This window comes from Eutrigla gurnardus (assembly GCF_963514095.1).
Source record: "Eutrigla gurnardus genome assembly, chromosome: 17".
NCBI lineage: Eukaryota > Metazoa > Chordata > Actinopteri > Perciformes > Triglidae > Eutrigla > Eutrigla gurnardus.
Genome location: NC_139928.1, coordinates 12,301,903 through 12,317,822, shown reverse-complemented (window position 1 = coordinate 12,317,822; position 15,920 = coordinate 12,301,903). Strand labels below are relative to the sequence as shown.

The 15,920-nt window shown below is 44.8% G+C and overlaps 2 protein-coding genes across 4 annotated transcripts in view; both read right to left on the bottom strand.

Annotated features, from left to right (window-relative positions):
• Positions 1–1,000: 1,000 nt before the first annotated feature.
• Positions 1,001–4,988, bottom strand: sgo1 (shugoshin 1). Of its 2 annotated transcripts, XM_084032162.1 has the most exons (10): positions 4,887–4,988; positions 4,546–4,700; positions 4,226–4,434; positions 4,083–4,135; positions 3,923–3,987; positions 2,847–3,689; positions 2,612–2,734; positions 2,101–2,262; positions 1,703–1,892; positions 1,001–1,600 (listed from the first exon to the last, which is right to left on the bottom strand). In XM_084032162.1, exons 2-10 carry the CDS (start codon positions 4,688–4,690, stop codon positions 1,441–1,443), a joined length of 1,950 nt encoding a protein of 649 aa, XP_083888288.1. In that variant the 5' UTR covers positions 4,691–4,700; positions 4,887–4,988; the 3' UTR covers positions 1,001–1,440. The 2 variants fall into 2 exon arrangements, with proteins under 2 accessions (XP_083888288.1, XP_083888287.1); XM_084032161.1 differs by having other exon boundaries at positions 4,546–4,981.
• Positions 4,989–9,286: 4,298 nt separating this feature from the next.
• The window catches only part of LOC311028272 (zinc finger protein 385D-like), a 71,736-nt gene continuing 65,102 nt past the window's right edge, over positions 9,287–15,920 (bottom strand). For both annotated transcript variants that reach the window (XM_084032714.1, XM_084032715.1), the window contains 6 exons: positions 13,914–14,021; positions 13,365–13,533; positions 12,106–12,345; positions 11,853–12,034; positions 10,343–10,444; positions 9,287–10,010 (listed from right to left, as the gene is read on the bottom strand). In XM_084032714.1, coding sequence (XP_083888840.1) covers positions 9,771–10,010; positions 10,343–10,444; positions 11,853–12,034; positions 12,106–12,345; positions 13,365–13,533; positions 13,914–14,021 — 1,041 coding nt within the window. In that variant the 3' untranslated portion in view covers positions 9,287–9,770. The remainder of the gene's footprint in view (positions 10,011–10,342; positions 10,445–11,852; positions 12,035–12,105; positions 12,346–13,364; positions 13,534–13,913; positions 14,022–15,920) is intronic.

The window sequence follows — 15,920 nt, the reverse complement described above, 5'->3', positions numbered from 1 at the left end:
GGAACATGAGCATTATGCAACATCAATAACAGGATAACGAGATTAACCACACACACAAAAAGACCCAGACCATATACACACACCAGGATTGCTTAGGACGAGATACAGGTGGGGAAACACAAGGGCAGACTCAGGTGATTGGAGAGAACAAGAGGCAAGGCTGACAAGACAATCACACGCAGCTGGGACACAGAAAAAAGGAGGGAACCTAAACAGGTAAGAAAACACAAGAGAGGACTACAAAATAAAATGGGGAACTAACACTTAACACTAGACAGACAGAAGCTAGACAGAAGTATAGCAGGGCATAAAAAACATCACAGTATAGTATGTTGAAAAGAGATGAAAAAAGTCATAGTATAGTACATGGACAAAAGTCATGATAGTTTTATATAACTTGGTCGAGGCCTGCATTGGGTTGGCACCCTCCTCGGGGTCTGGATACGGCCGAAAGCAAAACCCAGCTGGACCATTGCTTACATTACAAAGAGAGGGAAGGTGTGGGGCCATCGTCAGCTGGCCTGCCGGGTCTGTCCCCCAACTTCTGGTTGTGTCGCGGGAGGATTGTAAATGGGAAGCCTGCAGGTCGTCTCACTCCTGGTGGCCCAGTCAGGTCCTGCTCCACTTGCTCCGTCACTACTCTCGTATCATTACTATTTATATTATTAGTATGAATATCTTGTTAAAATATATATCTTTCCTGTGATATATATCACATTCAAATTTGTTATCACCATTATCATTACTATAGTTGTTGGGTTTTTTTTACACAGGCATAAATATTATCGCGGCGTAATATTATCAAGCAGCCGTCAAGGACGTGTGAAAAGTTGTCCTTTTCAGACGACATCAAATCCAACAGGACTCTATAAATAAACTTACACAATGACTACATTCACACGTTTTAGCATACTAGCTCTATACATATTGAAAACAAGCTTAAGACATGTCTCACATAAAAGCATTTAAGAATTTTCATGGGCCTTAATGGTTAACTTAATTCATCAAGTTTTAATTATTTTTAAGAACCAACAGATTTCATTTTCTCTATACCATAGCCATTGCTATAATCTAGTACATCTGGTAACACAGAAAAAGAAAAAGCATTTATTATCACAAAATACAGTAAAATATACAATTAAGAAAACACGTACAAATGTATTAGATGACAATAGTCTGTACTAAATCTTGCCCCTCAAAATAAAACAGGAGAATTGAAGTAAGTTAATGGCATATAGAACTGGAAAATCAACCCATCTTCATAAAATTGGCATTAAAAAGATTTAGCAATATGAGGAGATAAGCAAGACGTAAAAATAAACTGATCACAGTCACATAAAGAAATACATCCTTGAGTGAGAAACAAAATGATCACACGTCAAATCTAAGAAATCACATTAAACGGACAATTCCAGCCAACATTGAACAAGGTGGCTGCCTTCAAAGGCATCCAACAAAGGACTCGTTATATTTCTTAAATGGCTGCTGGCTGCTCATCGTATTCCTTGACTTCTGCACGGACCTCCTGCCAGACTTCTGCTTGAAAATAGGAGAGCGGAGGAACTGCAAGTCTGTGAACTTGTCTCCACGCCGAAGTTTCCTGTCAATGTCGATGACACGGAGTCGTTGAGCTTTCATACGATACATTGTGAACACATCTTATATCATTTACATTAAGGGCTGCGTCAATATGTGAACTTACGCATTTATCGTGGGTTCCTTGTAGTCCACCACCATGGTGCAGCGCCGCTTGCGAGCAGGAACAGGGGTGGAGCATCGGGCGTCCGAGGGCCGTGAGCCACCACGGGAGATTTTGCAATAAGCTGCAGGGGACAGATTGGTCACATCACACAGACTCAAGCCCCGCCCTGCTGTCCTTACACCAAGCCCACCTGTAGAAACGTGAAGGAAGATGTGATCCAAAGGCAAGAAAAATAAAACAGTGAGCAGCTGATAGACAGAGTGCAATGAAGCCATTGCATCGTGAAGTGACACTGCAATGAAAACGTGATGTGGCCAAGCCTCCCAAGTGCTCTTGTCTTTTAGCAGTCAAACAGTGACATTTAACTGCGATAAGCAGGTGTGGGAAATAAAACGTACGTTTCTTGCACGTCTTGATCCTCTGGGGCGTTTGGTGGATTAAAAGAGGAGCTTCGCCGGAGGAATCTCCGAAACTCGACAGGACATTGTCTATTCTCATCATCTCCACTTCAACGAGGGGGCTGACGGGCATCAAACCATCATTCCCAATTCTTTGAGGCTCTGAATAACCATGACAAACAAACAAATTACATCAGCAAAAAAACAGGAAACAGGTTACACAGGAAAGGAAGAAAAGTGCAATAATGATTATGTGCAATACATTGAATTTATTTTCATGGAGGTGCAATTTCTGCAGGAAAATGACAGACAGATGGATTAAAACCTCTGAATGATTATAAACCATCTATTCACAACCGGTGAAATCACTGTCTGAAGGCAAGTACTTCATTTTATCACCACATGTCATGTCATTTTTAGAAGGATGCCGAGTAACACATACTTTAATGTTGTAGCTAGCTGTAGAGGCCTACATTTATAGCACTCAACGTGTTCCTGACCATTTACTCACCTTGGTGACTTTCCTGTGTCAACATGGCTGGGTCAGGACTATTAGAGAAGCTACAGTCAGGGGAGTGATGAACCTCCTTTTCAGGCTCTGCAGCCTTAGGACTTGACTCGTCATCTCTGAAGACTACAAAACACAAAACAATTAAATAAATTGTTCAATTCTAGCCATCTGAATTCTAACGAACCACAAATCAAACATGAAGCTGAAGTCAAGAACCCCAAACCTAAAAGCTCACCAGAGATCTCCTGTTTCGGAGGGATGTTTTGTTTCGGTTGGACAACTTTAGAGGGCCGCCCTCTCCGAGTGGTGATTGTGTTGGTCTTGTTAAGGGAGGTCCGTCCCTGTCTGCTCTTCTGAGGGACATAAAGACTGTCCTCCGATTCAGAGGATGACGATGACGTGTTGGATTCCGTACGTTTGGAAACAGCAGGTGAAGCTGCCGTTTGAGTCTCTTCGCTGAACGGCGTGGACGACTGATTGCCCTCTGCCTTGGCTTTGAATGGTGTGACGTGAACGGCCCCTTCACAGTCAAAGTCAAATGTGTCGTTAAATCCCAGTGAGGTGTTGAGCTTGTTCCCCTGTGACGGAGGCGCCGTTTTGGCCCGTGTGGCCGACCGGTCCCTACTCTTGGAGCGAGTTCTGGGTTTCGTATTCTCCCAAGGTTTCTTTAACGGGGCACGGTCATGTTTGCGGCCTCGCTCGGGTTTCTGTGCAGCAGGTTCTGGTTTGGTGCTGGGCTGCTGCTGGGCTTTTTTCCTGCCGGGCCGCGGCTGGATAATGTTTTTGGGTAGGACAGGTTCGGGAGTAGAATGCTCAAACTCCTCAGTGCCAACGGGGCCCGCTAAAGCTGGTTCTGCTCCCTGCAGAGGCTGATTTGCGATTTCCCCCTCACTAATATGACTTGCTATACAAGTACCCACGCCTGCGATTGGCTCCCCTTCACTCAACAACTTCTTTTCTTGCACACGCTCAGACCGCCTCCTGCTTATTCTGTCGCCGTGGCGACGCCTCACACCGACCGTAGATGGCAGGACAACCTGCTTTTCAGACGGTGAATTCTTTTCAGAAAGCGGAGGGTCTGAAACAAAACAGCATGGTTTTAATTTATATAAAGATTTAGTCAACTAGGAGATCTGAAGAATAGCCTATTAAAATGGATTCTGTAGATTGGCCTACAAATCACACTCTTGAAAGAACTCTTAACTGTCAGTTTAATGACTGCACTCAGCTGACACTAAGTTAACTTTTGTGTAATAAATCGAGTAGTGTGTGTGTGTGTGTGTGTGTGTGTGTGTGTGTGTGTGTGTGTACCTGCACAAATTGGTGAGGCTTGGCACGCAATGAGGTCATCGAGATTCTGGCTCGTCTGCTTTCTCCTGTAAATTCAGGGGTAATGGAGTCATAAAACTCAGAATAGAGGATGCCGTCAAAGTTTATGAGATCATTTTTTTTTTGTATTGTAGAAAGTTACCTCGACGAATCCACACGCTGTTTGGGTTCAGCGAGGATGTTTGAAGTTTTCATCTAAATCAACAAAGAAAAAAGAAAATATATTGTACTTTACGATGGCATAGAGCACTTCAAAATCTAAGATGCCAGCAATGGTAGGCGTACCTGCGTAGCACTCACTGCCAGAGCTTCCTGCTCTTTGAGCTTCTTCTTGAGCAGAAGTAGGTGAAGGAACAGCGCCTGTTGCTCCCTTTTCAGTTGCAGGATCACTGCATTAGCATGTCTCCCCTTTTCCTTCTCAGCTTGCAGGGCTACAGCCAGCTCCTTGTTGTTCAGCTGGACACCCTTCAGGATGGTGTGAATGGAGTTAACCGCTGGGGAGAAAACATGGGATGGATGTCACTCTTACGCTTGTTTAAGGCAGTTAAAGCTACTAGTAGCCTCCCAAACGTACATTTAAACTGGTTGATGACGTATTGCCTTACCACTGCTGCTGTTGATCATTTTAGCCCGTCCTCTCCTAGGAGCTAAAGCACGAGCCAGCCGTTTGTTCCTCTTCTCCTTCATCCTCTCCTTGATGTCCCCCAGACTCTCCTGGAAGGACTTCTTCTGGACCCGTTCTTTCGCCATGGCTCGGGATCTTCGATTAGTTCAGAGGGGTTGCTTTTGTTTTTTTTTAATCAAGAGCGTATCCTACTGGCGAAACCTCAGCAAAACACTGCGCTAACGTGCTAGCCGAGTTAGCATGCTATTTAACGTTAAACCAGGTCCACTCAGCGAGATATCTTCAGTAGCTGCAGTCTGTCGTCATATTGCGTTCACTCACCGTGTAAACCGCCGAGCGAGTCGGCGTGTAACAAAAATGCGTCGGTGGCTAAAGTTAGGAAGCAATACAACGTGAATCCATATTCACCGTATCACATCCGGCTCTCCGTGCGAGTAGTCTTTCGAATTTTGAGCCCCGCCTGTTGATTGGTAGGACTTTTGAGTGACGTCACTTCCCTCAAGTGAAACCACCACGCGCTAGATGGCGCTAACGTATCGTGGAAAAAGTACAAACTGATTTGCTATTCATTATTCGTCCGCATATTTATCTTTGCACCTTGTTCCTGTCTGTCTGTCCGTCTTAAGTAAACATAGCAAAGAGGAGAACACACACCACTAGGAAAATGTATGTAGGCTGAAGCCATTTTTTTTTCACTTTTTTTTCTTTTTCTTTTTTTTTTAATTAAAGAAAAGAAAATTAGATTAGTACTCATCAAGGGTCAGGCTAATTCAACCCAAATGGTATTTATAATGACTGCTGAAGATAAGAGTTCAGTGCTCTGCTGCACATAGGTCTACAGACATGCTGTGTTTTTGTTTTATTCCTTGAGGTTTTTAAAAATCCTTTTTTTTTTTGGCTCTTTAAAAAATAGATGACATAACTTCTCAGAAAGCAAGTAAATTATGAGATGAATGCACATTTGAATATGACACCTGCCTTCATGCATAGCTTTCTTAAAGCCACACTTCTTCCATGCCATAAATAGACTACCCATTCCTACCCCCTTTTCAGGTTTTGCTCTGTAAATATTCTGTAAATGTTCAATTACACTTAATACCTCATCATGATCCCATTTACTTTCCTGGCTCAAAGTTAAGCAGGCATGTCTTAGCTGGCAGTGGCAGGGAAGAGAAACTCACAGCTTTCCTGCATGGCACTGCAGCTAACATCCATTTAGACCTTCTGTCAGTGAGGATCCAAGAAAGTGTCCATGACAGCCAACTGAATGGCATATTGAGGCTAAAGGAGGGGTTTGGTAAAGCTTGGGTGTTGTCAGTGTTACCCACTGAAAACAAATGACTTCAGCGGGGCGCCTCAGCTGTGAAACAGGCCTGTACTTTCAGGCGAGACCCTTGAGTAAAGCATACAGACAGTTCTTGCCTTCGCTGACTTTTCTCACAAACAACATGTTCTCAATGGGGACATTTTCCATATTGTTTATGCAAGGTTATATAGCAGTTAGGGGAACTAAATGAATACCATTTTTATTGCGGTTGCAAAATCCCTGAACTGCAGCTAACATCATGCGCCTTTTAGTATGGTTTAAGGGTATGAGTAAGGGTTGTAGGTGTGAGTGCTCTGTTGTGACTCACTGTTTTAATAATAAGATCACTTCTGTTTATCTGAAAAGTTTATTGTATGTTACAGCTGTTGTCTCACAGCAGGGCTGTGTAGTTCATGTTCTTCTGTGGGAGTGTTTTTGTGAGTCTGTACTAAAAAAAAAAGAAAAAGAGAGAGAAAAAGCAAGTGAGAAGGATTTAAAGACAGACACATAGACAGCCAGAGGGACTCCATCGGTTTTTAACTCAGCTTCCTTTAATGGACAAATCCATCACACAGTCATTTCATGCCTCCCCTGACTATCCACGCATCAGACGCCCGGAGAGAAGCGTGTTATCACTTCAGGTACAGCAACAGGACAGAATAACGGATTCAAATAAAAATGGAGAGAGCATTGAGAACATGAGCATCAACACAGAAGGACACGTTGCCTTTTTTGAGTGTAACAGAAGCTACAAGTGTATTTATCTACTGACGTGATGCACTGATATTATTATTAATCTAATCTCTGTCCAGTCACATCTCAAACGCACCAGACAGTCTGACCGGCCAATGAAAGGATTATCTGCTCTTCTACCAGATGAAAAGTATTATCTCTAAACTGTGCACTGACCTCAGCCGGGGCCAAGAATGCACGGGCATTTGTTTTAATACGGAAAATGTGAGCATGGTGCCATATCACAATTCATGTTAATGAAATCAAAACACGAGTTGTGTCATCAACCCCAAAAGCACCCTGTAAAACAAAGACAACTATGACTTGTTTTAATGATCCACGGGAAACTGTAGGAGAGATAACCACATAGCATGTTTTCTTAGATAACTTATTCCACTTTTCTGGCTTTTCTGTATTAAACCTCAGTTTCAAACCCACACAAACAATCTAATGAAGAAAGAAACAATTTAGAGGGGATACGAGGTCCAGTGTTGCAGTGATTACTATAACTGGAACATCCCACAATGCATTTCTATCTTGCAGAGGAACACTATGTTTTTCTTCCCTCTATGGGTTTACTGCTAACAAACTAAACCGAGAGGAGCATCCTTTTCCCACCGCGTCTCATGAAAGCAGACACACAGTCAACTCTCTGCGGGGTGCAGCTGGGTCATTACGCCTTACAGCCGCCTCTTAAACACCGCTGAGACGTTTACTTCACAGCACTACATCCCCTCCGTTTACTGATCTGTTGCTCCGCACCATACCGCCGCACCGCCTCACAGGAGACCAAACAAATCCCGTCTGGCACTTGCGAGAGCAACAGTCGCCACTTAGCGGAGGAACGGCTGTGTCTGGACCGACTCTGGACAACTGTTGAAGCAGCAGGCAGATGGTGCAACTTCCCTCTGCCCACTCATCTCATACGAGAGAATCACAGCTCCCAATGGCAGCTTCTACAGGTCTTCTGGTTCAGGGTCGCTGCTTCCCTCATGTCCAGTCATTATGCTAAGCTAAGCTAGCATGGCTACCGGGTCCAGCTGATGGAAGAGCGGCATCAATCATCTCGTCTCACTCTCGGCAACAAAGTGAATCAGCATGTTTTGTACTATTCTTTTTGATTGTTTTAGTCATGTATTTCAGCTTTACACTTGATTTGACAGCCCTTATTTGAATGCAGAGTGCTATGGAAAGAAAGCTTGGGGGTTGAGAATACATTTCAGGGATATTTCAAGTTTTATTTTCCAGTTGAGCTTCATAAAATCTTCATTTTTCTCAACCCTCATATCTGTTGGTCGTAGTCTCATTGCACATATTCATAACCGCATAACTGTAGTTAAACTATAGTTTCATTGCAGAAGTGAAAACGCTGCACCCATGGCCAGGGTTTATTATAGGCTTTTTTTTATTGTTCTATACTAACTACCCTCACATTGCATGCAAAGGTTTGCTTTATACCTTTGTACTCCTTCCAGGTAACAGAGAATGAAAAATTCAGGCCGCTGACATGTTTATGTGTTCGCGCGCCTGCCATGAATTTGCCAGAAGAGTAAGGAAACACAAAGTTGGCGGAGAGAATGGCCACGAACTTATTGTAAGATAACGAAAGAATTATGACAAAAGCGAAGGAGAGAAGGCGGTGAAGGCTGGCGAGAGAACGAGCCAGGGTTAGGGTCAGGGCCAAAGGCGGTCTGGAGTCTGACAGCCTGTGGAGAATTGGGAATCCCACACACAGATGTTCACAATCACCTCAGACAATTAATAATAATAACGGTAATGACTGCTGTGACAACTGGGAGAATCACAAGGTCGTGATTGATTGGAAGATAATTCTCTCAATTGGCCTGCAGGATTATTTACTTTGGAGCAAAAAAAAAAAAAAGAAGACGAATCCAGTTGGGTGTCAGTTGACTGATGAAAGACAAAAACAAGAAGATGGTCTGGAAGAAGTAGAGAAAAGAAATCACATGACCTAGTAACATCAGCATGGCATCGCTTCAGTGATTAGACAATGTAGTCGGTTAAAATAGTTGCTGATTTTCACAAGAGACAGTCTGGTCTTTATCAGTAAAGGATGTCAGAGCCTGTACTGAAGCAGCACTCTCTCTACACCTCCAGGATACAACATAAAATTACCAAAAAACGAGCCACGCGTAGCTCGAGGCTGAGGAAACATCATCAGAAAGACGGACGATAAAGTCAGACAGAACATTCCTGCACTGATTTATCTCAGAGAATGGAGGAGGGGAACAGGGCTTCTGTACTCTTAAGTAATAAATAGTTGGAAAAAAGTTGTCCAAGTCCTCCGAGGCCAGGTAGAGGCGAAGGATGCGACCTTTTCACGTTTTTTGGGGGAAAATACCTGAATACGGACCAGGAAATATATTGCTTTTGTGCGCCGCTAAGTAGCAAAGATGGATGAAATGTGTCAGAACGCAGAGTTATGTGTTTGGACGGCGGCGAGGTGCCTCTACGTTTCTGGCAGCGTCCGGGTGTACACGTATGCAAGGAGCTGAGAGACTAACATAGATGTTTGTTCAAGCACACGTGACTTATTCAATACATCTGTTGGAACAAAGACGCATCACCATATGAACAGCATATTTCCTTGAAAGGACACTGGATGAAACGTACGCGTTAACGGAGCACTGAATCGGTAGTTAAGAGTTTTCAAACATGAGTTTCCACAGCTACTGTTTATTGGAAAATAATAAACATTTTTAGTCAAGCATGCTCTGATTGGCAGTCATACTTATTATGCATCTCAAATCATACACAGCCATAGTCATCATGGAAGTTCATGCATCTTTCATGTAGTGAATTAAACTGTCTATTTTAATGGGGATTTTCTCAAAGTAGATAATCAAATGTGTTTATCACTGGAGGAATGAAGTCGTAGTGCAGTAAAATGGACTTCTATGATGGCCATATCACACACACACACACACACACACACACACACACACACACACACACACACACACACACACACACACACACATCAGAAAATACTCTTGTTTTTCGCAGCTTTGTACTTCTCCAATTTACAGGATATAATGTTCGGTCCTGGTCCATGACCCCCACAGTATCTGTTGTCTTATATCATCTTGTTCAGGCCTCGGGTCTGCATCCAGCTACAGTTTAGAGGCGATGGAGCCGTCGGCGGGTCAGTAGGGAGAAAACAGAACCGGCGTGTGTGTCGAACAGATGGGTCCAGGGGCCGGGTGCAGCAGCGCCGGGGGGAGGGGCTGACTCTGAAACAGGGCGGGGCTCGAGTTCGAGGCAGGGCGGAGGGGGAAAGGGGGCAGCGTTGCCATGGCAGCGGCGGCAGCGGAGAGTTGACGCTGTAGGAGGGAGGAGGCCAGAGGTTCGGTCAGGTCTTGGTTCTTCTGTAGAGTCAGACGAATCTGAGGAGGAAAAACACAAAAACACAAACAATTACGTTTTTTGTTGTTGAGCCGTTTAAGGAGGAAACCAGCGAAGCAGATAATCTTAGTCATGCAAAATGTCCCAGTGAAACAGTCAGTCATCAAACTACTCTCCTTTCTAATCTGCATTCTTGTCCGTCTGCTTCAAAAAGTTACAACATTCCATCAGACAGTTCAACGCGTATCGCTGACGATTGGTCTGATTGGAGGGAGTGGAGCTTCCTGGAAGAGGCTCTGGAGAGTCGACTCGTGTACACAAACAACGCTGATGAGGGATGAAAGGAAGTGAAGCAACAGCAGAGTGGACTCACTGCTTGGAAACCCTGGTGACGCTGGATGGGAGGGTACGGGCTGAACTTGGGCTTGGCTGGTTTCCCCGCTGCTCTATCCTTGTGCCTCCTACTGCTGATGTGCTGGAGTGGAGGAGATAAACAGACAGGTCAGCGCCAGACAGACAGACAGACAGACAGACAGGCAGACAGACAGGCAGCACAAAGGCATCAGCGGCCTTTGTTAGGAAGTGATCAGAGAAGAGGAATTTAAAGGAAAGCTAAATCAAAGTTCCTATTTTGATGATTCAGGCAGCATGTTGGTTTATTTTGTTGGCTCTGACTTTGAGATGCAAAATATTCATGAGGGGGCGGGTTTGGACCTCTTTTTTTTGTATTTGACTGACAAGCACAAACAGATGGCTGTGACTACACAATCAGCAGCAAACGGCTAAATATTCATGAGCACCTGGCCAAAGTTAACTTTTAAACAGTCAGGCGAGAGCCGTGCATTCATATCACGGACGGAGTGGATGACATCATACGCGAACACTCGCTGACACCAGAGCGGCTTTGTGCTCATTATCTTTAGGGAGCCGTGATTTGAGCTCACCTGCAGCGACAGGTGGGAGATGTTCCCACTGTGATTTGGCAGAATATATGCACGGCTCTCTGTAATGCACACTGGGTAAAAAGTGGCGAGGGATCTGTTGACGCCGTTGAGCGACGCAGCTGTGTGTGTTGAGAATCTGCATGAAAAACCGACCTTTGCATTATAGAGGAAGCAGCCAGTAAGAAGTGAGGGGAGACAGTTCCTCTAATAGCAGCTGTGGTCAGAGAGTTAGTTCCTGTATGTGCGTTGCTCATTTCATACGAATTTAAGACACAAAAAAAGGTCTGTATTTATTTGAATACTTCCATGCTAGTTTATACTTCTACTTAACTATTTCATCACGGTTCTATGGTGTAATGGTTAGCACTCTGGACTCTGAATCCAGCGATCCGAGTTCAAATCTCGGTAGAACCTGATTTTAGTGAGTGGCTTCGATCCCCGCCTGCTGTGTGGATATAGATAAATACGTAATCCTCATGTGATTTTCTGTGAATTATTGGGGAGGTTTAGCTCAGGAGGTAGAGCGGGTTGGCTGGCAACCGCTAGATTGCCGGTTCGATCCCTGGCTCCTCCTAGCTGAGTGCCTGGTGTCCCTGAGCAAGACACCACTAGAAAAGCGCTATATAAATGAGACCATTTCACTTTTTGTACTTTTACATTCAAATGCACGTTTTAAGCTTTTACATTACAACACATTGTTAAAAATGAACCTCACTAATCCATGCATGTCCAATCACTATTCCCAGTTAAAACATTTTATATTAGTATTAAACTGGTTTCTAGTTCTATACTTACGTGTCTGTTCCAGGATCATCTAGAACGTTGTCTGACGTTTGGAGGTTTCCATCCTCTGATGCCTACTGGTCTGAACTCCGCTTTGTAACCCGACAACTAAACCACTCTGAGCTTTGTTAGCGTGCAACATTTTCAGCAGCTGACCTGTTTGAGCTGAGTCTCGGAGTTGACGTGCACATTGCAGATCTCACAGTGGAAAGTTCTGTTCTGGAGTCCGGTTGACGACTCGGACTGCACCACCATCTTGGCCTTGACCCCCGGCCTCGGGAAGGACTTGATGGCTCCATCGCCGCTCCTCACCTGCAGCATCGTCTTGTGCTTAGTGCCTGAGCAGATATGAACGTCACGTCAGCATCGAAACACAGCACAAGCAGGGCCAAGCGTGACGGTTCCTCACCACTGTTGTGGGCCTGGAGCTGGGAGGCAGAGTTCACGGCAACCTTGCAGAGGGAGCAGTAGAGGAGACGTATGGCTTTCTCTTCTTCCGTCTCCTCCTCTGGAGCCACCTCCACCTCTCCGTCTCTTGGCGTCTCTTTCTCAGGTGAGCTGGGTGACAGGGAGGGGTCAGGGTTCACAGTTTCAGTGAGGCTGCCGCCCGACGGTGCCGCCTCTGAGGTAGGGTTCGGGGCAGAGCGTTCTGAAATAGATGCAGATAGAAACAGAATGATATTCATGAGACAGCGTAAGTGTGAGAAACAAAAAAAACGTGTCAGGAAAAGAATGAGAATAGGAAGGAGACTATTTCCCACAAATTCCTAAACCTTCACTGCCTACAGGAAGCAAATAACAACATGCACAGGAAGAGAGATAAAACCTCACCAGGTGATTATTCAGATAGAGCTCTATCTGGCACAATGACGGAGCGGCCTCCAAGCACTTAAACTTACAGTTTTGTCTTCTCCATTATCTTTTGTGAGACTGACTTGTCGAGGTTCCCCCGGGAGGGGCGCGTGCTGATTTAAGGATTCTTCGCTAATAACTATGATTAGCTCTGAGTGGATGTCTGTTTGTGACCGCCGCCTCCCTGCACTCTTAGAGGCCCGACGACGCTGTTTGCTGAAGTAATCTTCAGAGAGCTCTCCCGCAGTCTCACCCGCCTCCCTGCAACTAACTCCACAAACTGGAAATGATCACTCATTCTCTCGGTCTCCAAACACACGTCGGTGATGTCAAGTGCAATTCTTTTTTTTTTTTTTGCATTTTTTAGCTTGCAGCTAAATGTATTATTTTCATTCTGTAACACCCACACACGTGCAAAAAATAGCACATCAGGTCTGGCACACATGTTGGAAAACAGTCAATGCTCTGACTCGCCTCCACACTTAAATTAAGATATTTCCAGGCAGACATGAAGTCACACACACACACACCATACAATTACCTAATGATCATGTTCAAAGCCTTTTTTTAATGCGTTTGAATGGGACGAGGCCACTCGGGAGGTCAGCAGATATGAAGCAGGAGCAAAGGATAATGCTCAAGCTTTAAGCACTTCACTGTGAAACCCCAAGCAGCAGGAGGTTTATCACATCAAAGAGGCAGAGTCGTGACTGGGAAAAGCCGCCGTGCACTCGTATATATCTGACGCTGTCATGCATTTGAAGTCTGCACACATAACACGGACACATACACCGGGACACACACACACACACACACCTCCCGATGTCGTGTCAGAGCCGGCGGCCTGTGAGCACGGTGATGGGAGGATTTGCGATGTGGTTTCCTTGGCGACCGGTTCAGAGGTCCTGATCTTTAAATCGGGGGCGTCCATCGCTTTCAGCCGTTTTGTGTGTCTGGTGCCGGTGTAGTGGGAAGAAGCCTGCGCCTGTGCACACAACAGCAAACAGGAATGTATGAACTAATCGCACGTCATTATTTTGTTATGTGACAGTTTGATTATCCCTCCCACACTAATTGACAGCTGTTTTAATACACACACTACCACATGACAACAACACATCAAAGTGCGTAAAGTCATGCAGAGATAGGAGTGGTGACGTTGCTTTTTTCAGCCCATACTGTGGATTGTTCTGTAATAAGCACAATAAAGAGGAATGCTCTACAAAGGTCACACATGAAGAGGTGGCCAATTATAAAGACGGCAGGCCTCCTGAGCCATTCATCACGTGAGGGTGTGTGAGACATAAAAGCACCCTGAAAGGGAAGCAATTAAAAGTGTGCGTTTTCCGACGCGACAACGCCCACCTCAGAGTTGAACCTCAGCCGACACACTCCGCAGGAACTGGCCTTCCTCTTCAGCGGCGACGTTAGCCCGAAGCCCGGGCCAATCAGGGCTTTATGGACGTGATCCATCTGCGAGAAAAGGAGAAGGTCACGACTGGTTTCAGATTGTAAAAGGTAAGACCCGAGTAGGTGGTGGAAGTGATCACCACAGGTGTAAAGGGCATGCTGTCTGTAAACTAATAATGTGCTCCCTTCGAAGAAACACAGATTTATAATCCCCCAGGTTAATCTCCCATGTAATAGGTGGGGTTTGTAAGAAGGACCTGTAGGGGGAGCAGCTTGTGTTTAACTGACGCTAAACCTTGATTAACAGGTTTAAAGTGATTATGAAAAGTTTGAAAGTTGCCAGTCAAAGGCTTGTAAATTGCTTCATTATGTAGAACCCAGAGTCCAGGTTTTTGGGGAGTGTGATTGAAAGTTCATCCTCAGAAACACACCTGTGTTCAAAGAAGAAATCATATTCACTCTAAAGTGGTGACAGATGTTAACACAAACAAAAGCAGATTAAAAAAGATTAATTTGTGTAAAACAATCTGTAGCAATCTATAACAAAATTATATGCTTATTCCACGTAGATTATAATTGAAAACAACTGAATGAATGAATAAATTAACAAAATGCAGCATAACTGAGTGGAGAAATACTTCATGAAGCGAGACAGACGAATGAGTGCTTTTATTTTCCACAAACACATTGTGAGACACACCAGTATATGTGACCACCCTGAATCCCACCTGACCATCTGGCCTCTGCTCTCCATGATGGAGCAAACTACTACATTTTACAGCCACATTTCAAACCTACGAGGGTTGAGTGCTTCATGCTGACAGCCGAGCCCCACCCGGTTCTTTTCCAAAGGAGAGTCCTGCTGTTGCTCTTTCCACGCAGGTGGTTAGAAATGACGGTGAGGTTAAGAAACTTTCCTCCTCACAAGATGTCATCCACACTAAAAAATGCATTTCGCCATTCAAGGACACACAAAAATCAACCACTAACTAGTGAAAAAGATGGACCTTTCACCCCCAGACTTTAGGTTACTTTATGTGTAAGAAACAGGCCATTAAGGCCTTTGACACCAAGCGTTTAGGGAGTTGTTTGACCCCTCGGAGGCAAAGCTCATCCAACTTGTCGCCCAAAGCAAGGCATCATACAACAAACGGTCTAAAGACTATAAAGATGCGGAGACGACGGATGGATCGTGGCAAGCGATTGCCGAGCACCTTGGGATTGGGGATGGTAGGTACGAAGGATGATTACATTATGCATAGCTGTCAAGTCTTCTAACTGTGTGTGTGTGTGTGTGTGTGTGTGTGTGTGTGTGTGTGTGTGTGTGTGTGTGTGTGTGTGTGTGTGTGTGTGTGTGTGTGTGTGTGTGTGTGTGTGTGTGTGTGTGTGTGTGTGTACCAGTAACTGACCACACAGGGCCTTGTGCCTTTGCACCTCTGGACACGCCTGCTGGTTTATTGAGCACGCACACTCAGCACTTTTACACCCGACCAGCTTTTGTGGAGCAAAACAACCCTCTTACCTTTGGATGAAATGTGGGGAGCCATATAACCAGCGCCAACCAGAGAGGCTTTATGGAAATGTGTCTGCAGGTGACGTAAAAATGTATGTGTTGTTGCGGGCCAGCCGACTCGTGGTGTAAGCCCCGAGGACACTGACTGTAGCACTAGAGATGGTGCTTGTATCTTTAGTGCCAAAGACATCTTTTGCTCTTCAAACACGCGTGTGCTTGTGCGTGTGTGTGTGCGTGCGTGTGTGTGTGTGTGTGTGCTCATTTTCTTTGATCATCACACTCGCCAGCTGCAGTGGAATGCTTCTCTGCAGTCACTGGTCTCTTATCTCTCTCTTTCCCCTGCAGCTCTCTGTCTGTGTAAAACTCAAGCAAACACATAAAAACAAATATAGTAATCTTGTGTCTGATGTCTAAAATACAAATCGTGAAACCATAAAAATATATATATT

Bases quoted from the DNA above. Each gene is read 5' to 3' on its own strand.
- sgo1 (XM_084032162.1), bottom strand. From the start codon at position 4,690: ATGGCGAAAGAACGGGTCCAGAAGAAGTCCTTCCAGGAGAGTCTGGGG. The intron at 4,136-4,225 runs GTACGCCTACCA...TTGTTGATTTAG, and splicing joins TGGCAGTGAGTGCTACGCAG to ATGAAAACTTCAAACATCCT. The intron at 2,263-2,611 runs GTGAGTAAATGG...ATGGTTATTCAG, and splicing joins GACACAGGAAAGTCACCAAG to AGCCTCAAAGAATTGGGAAT.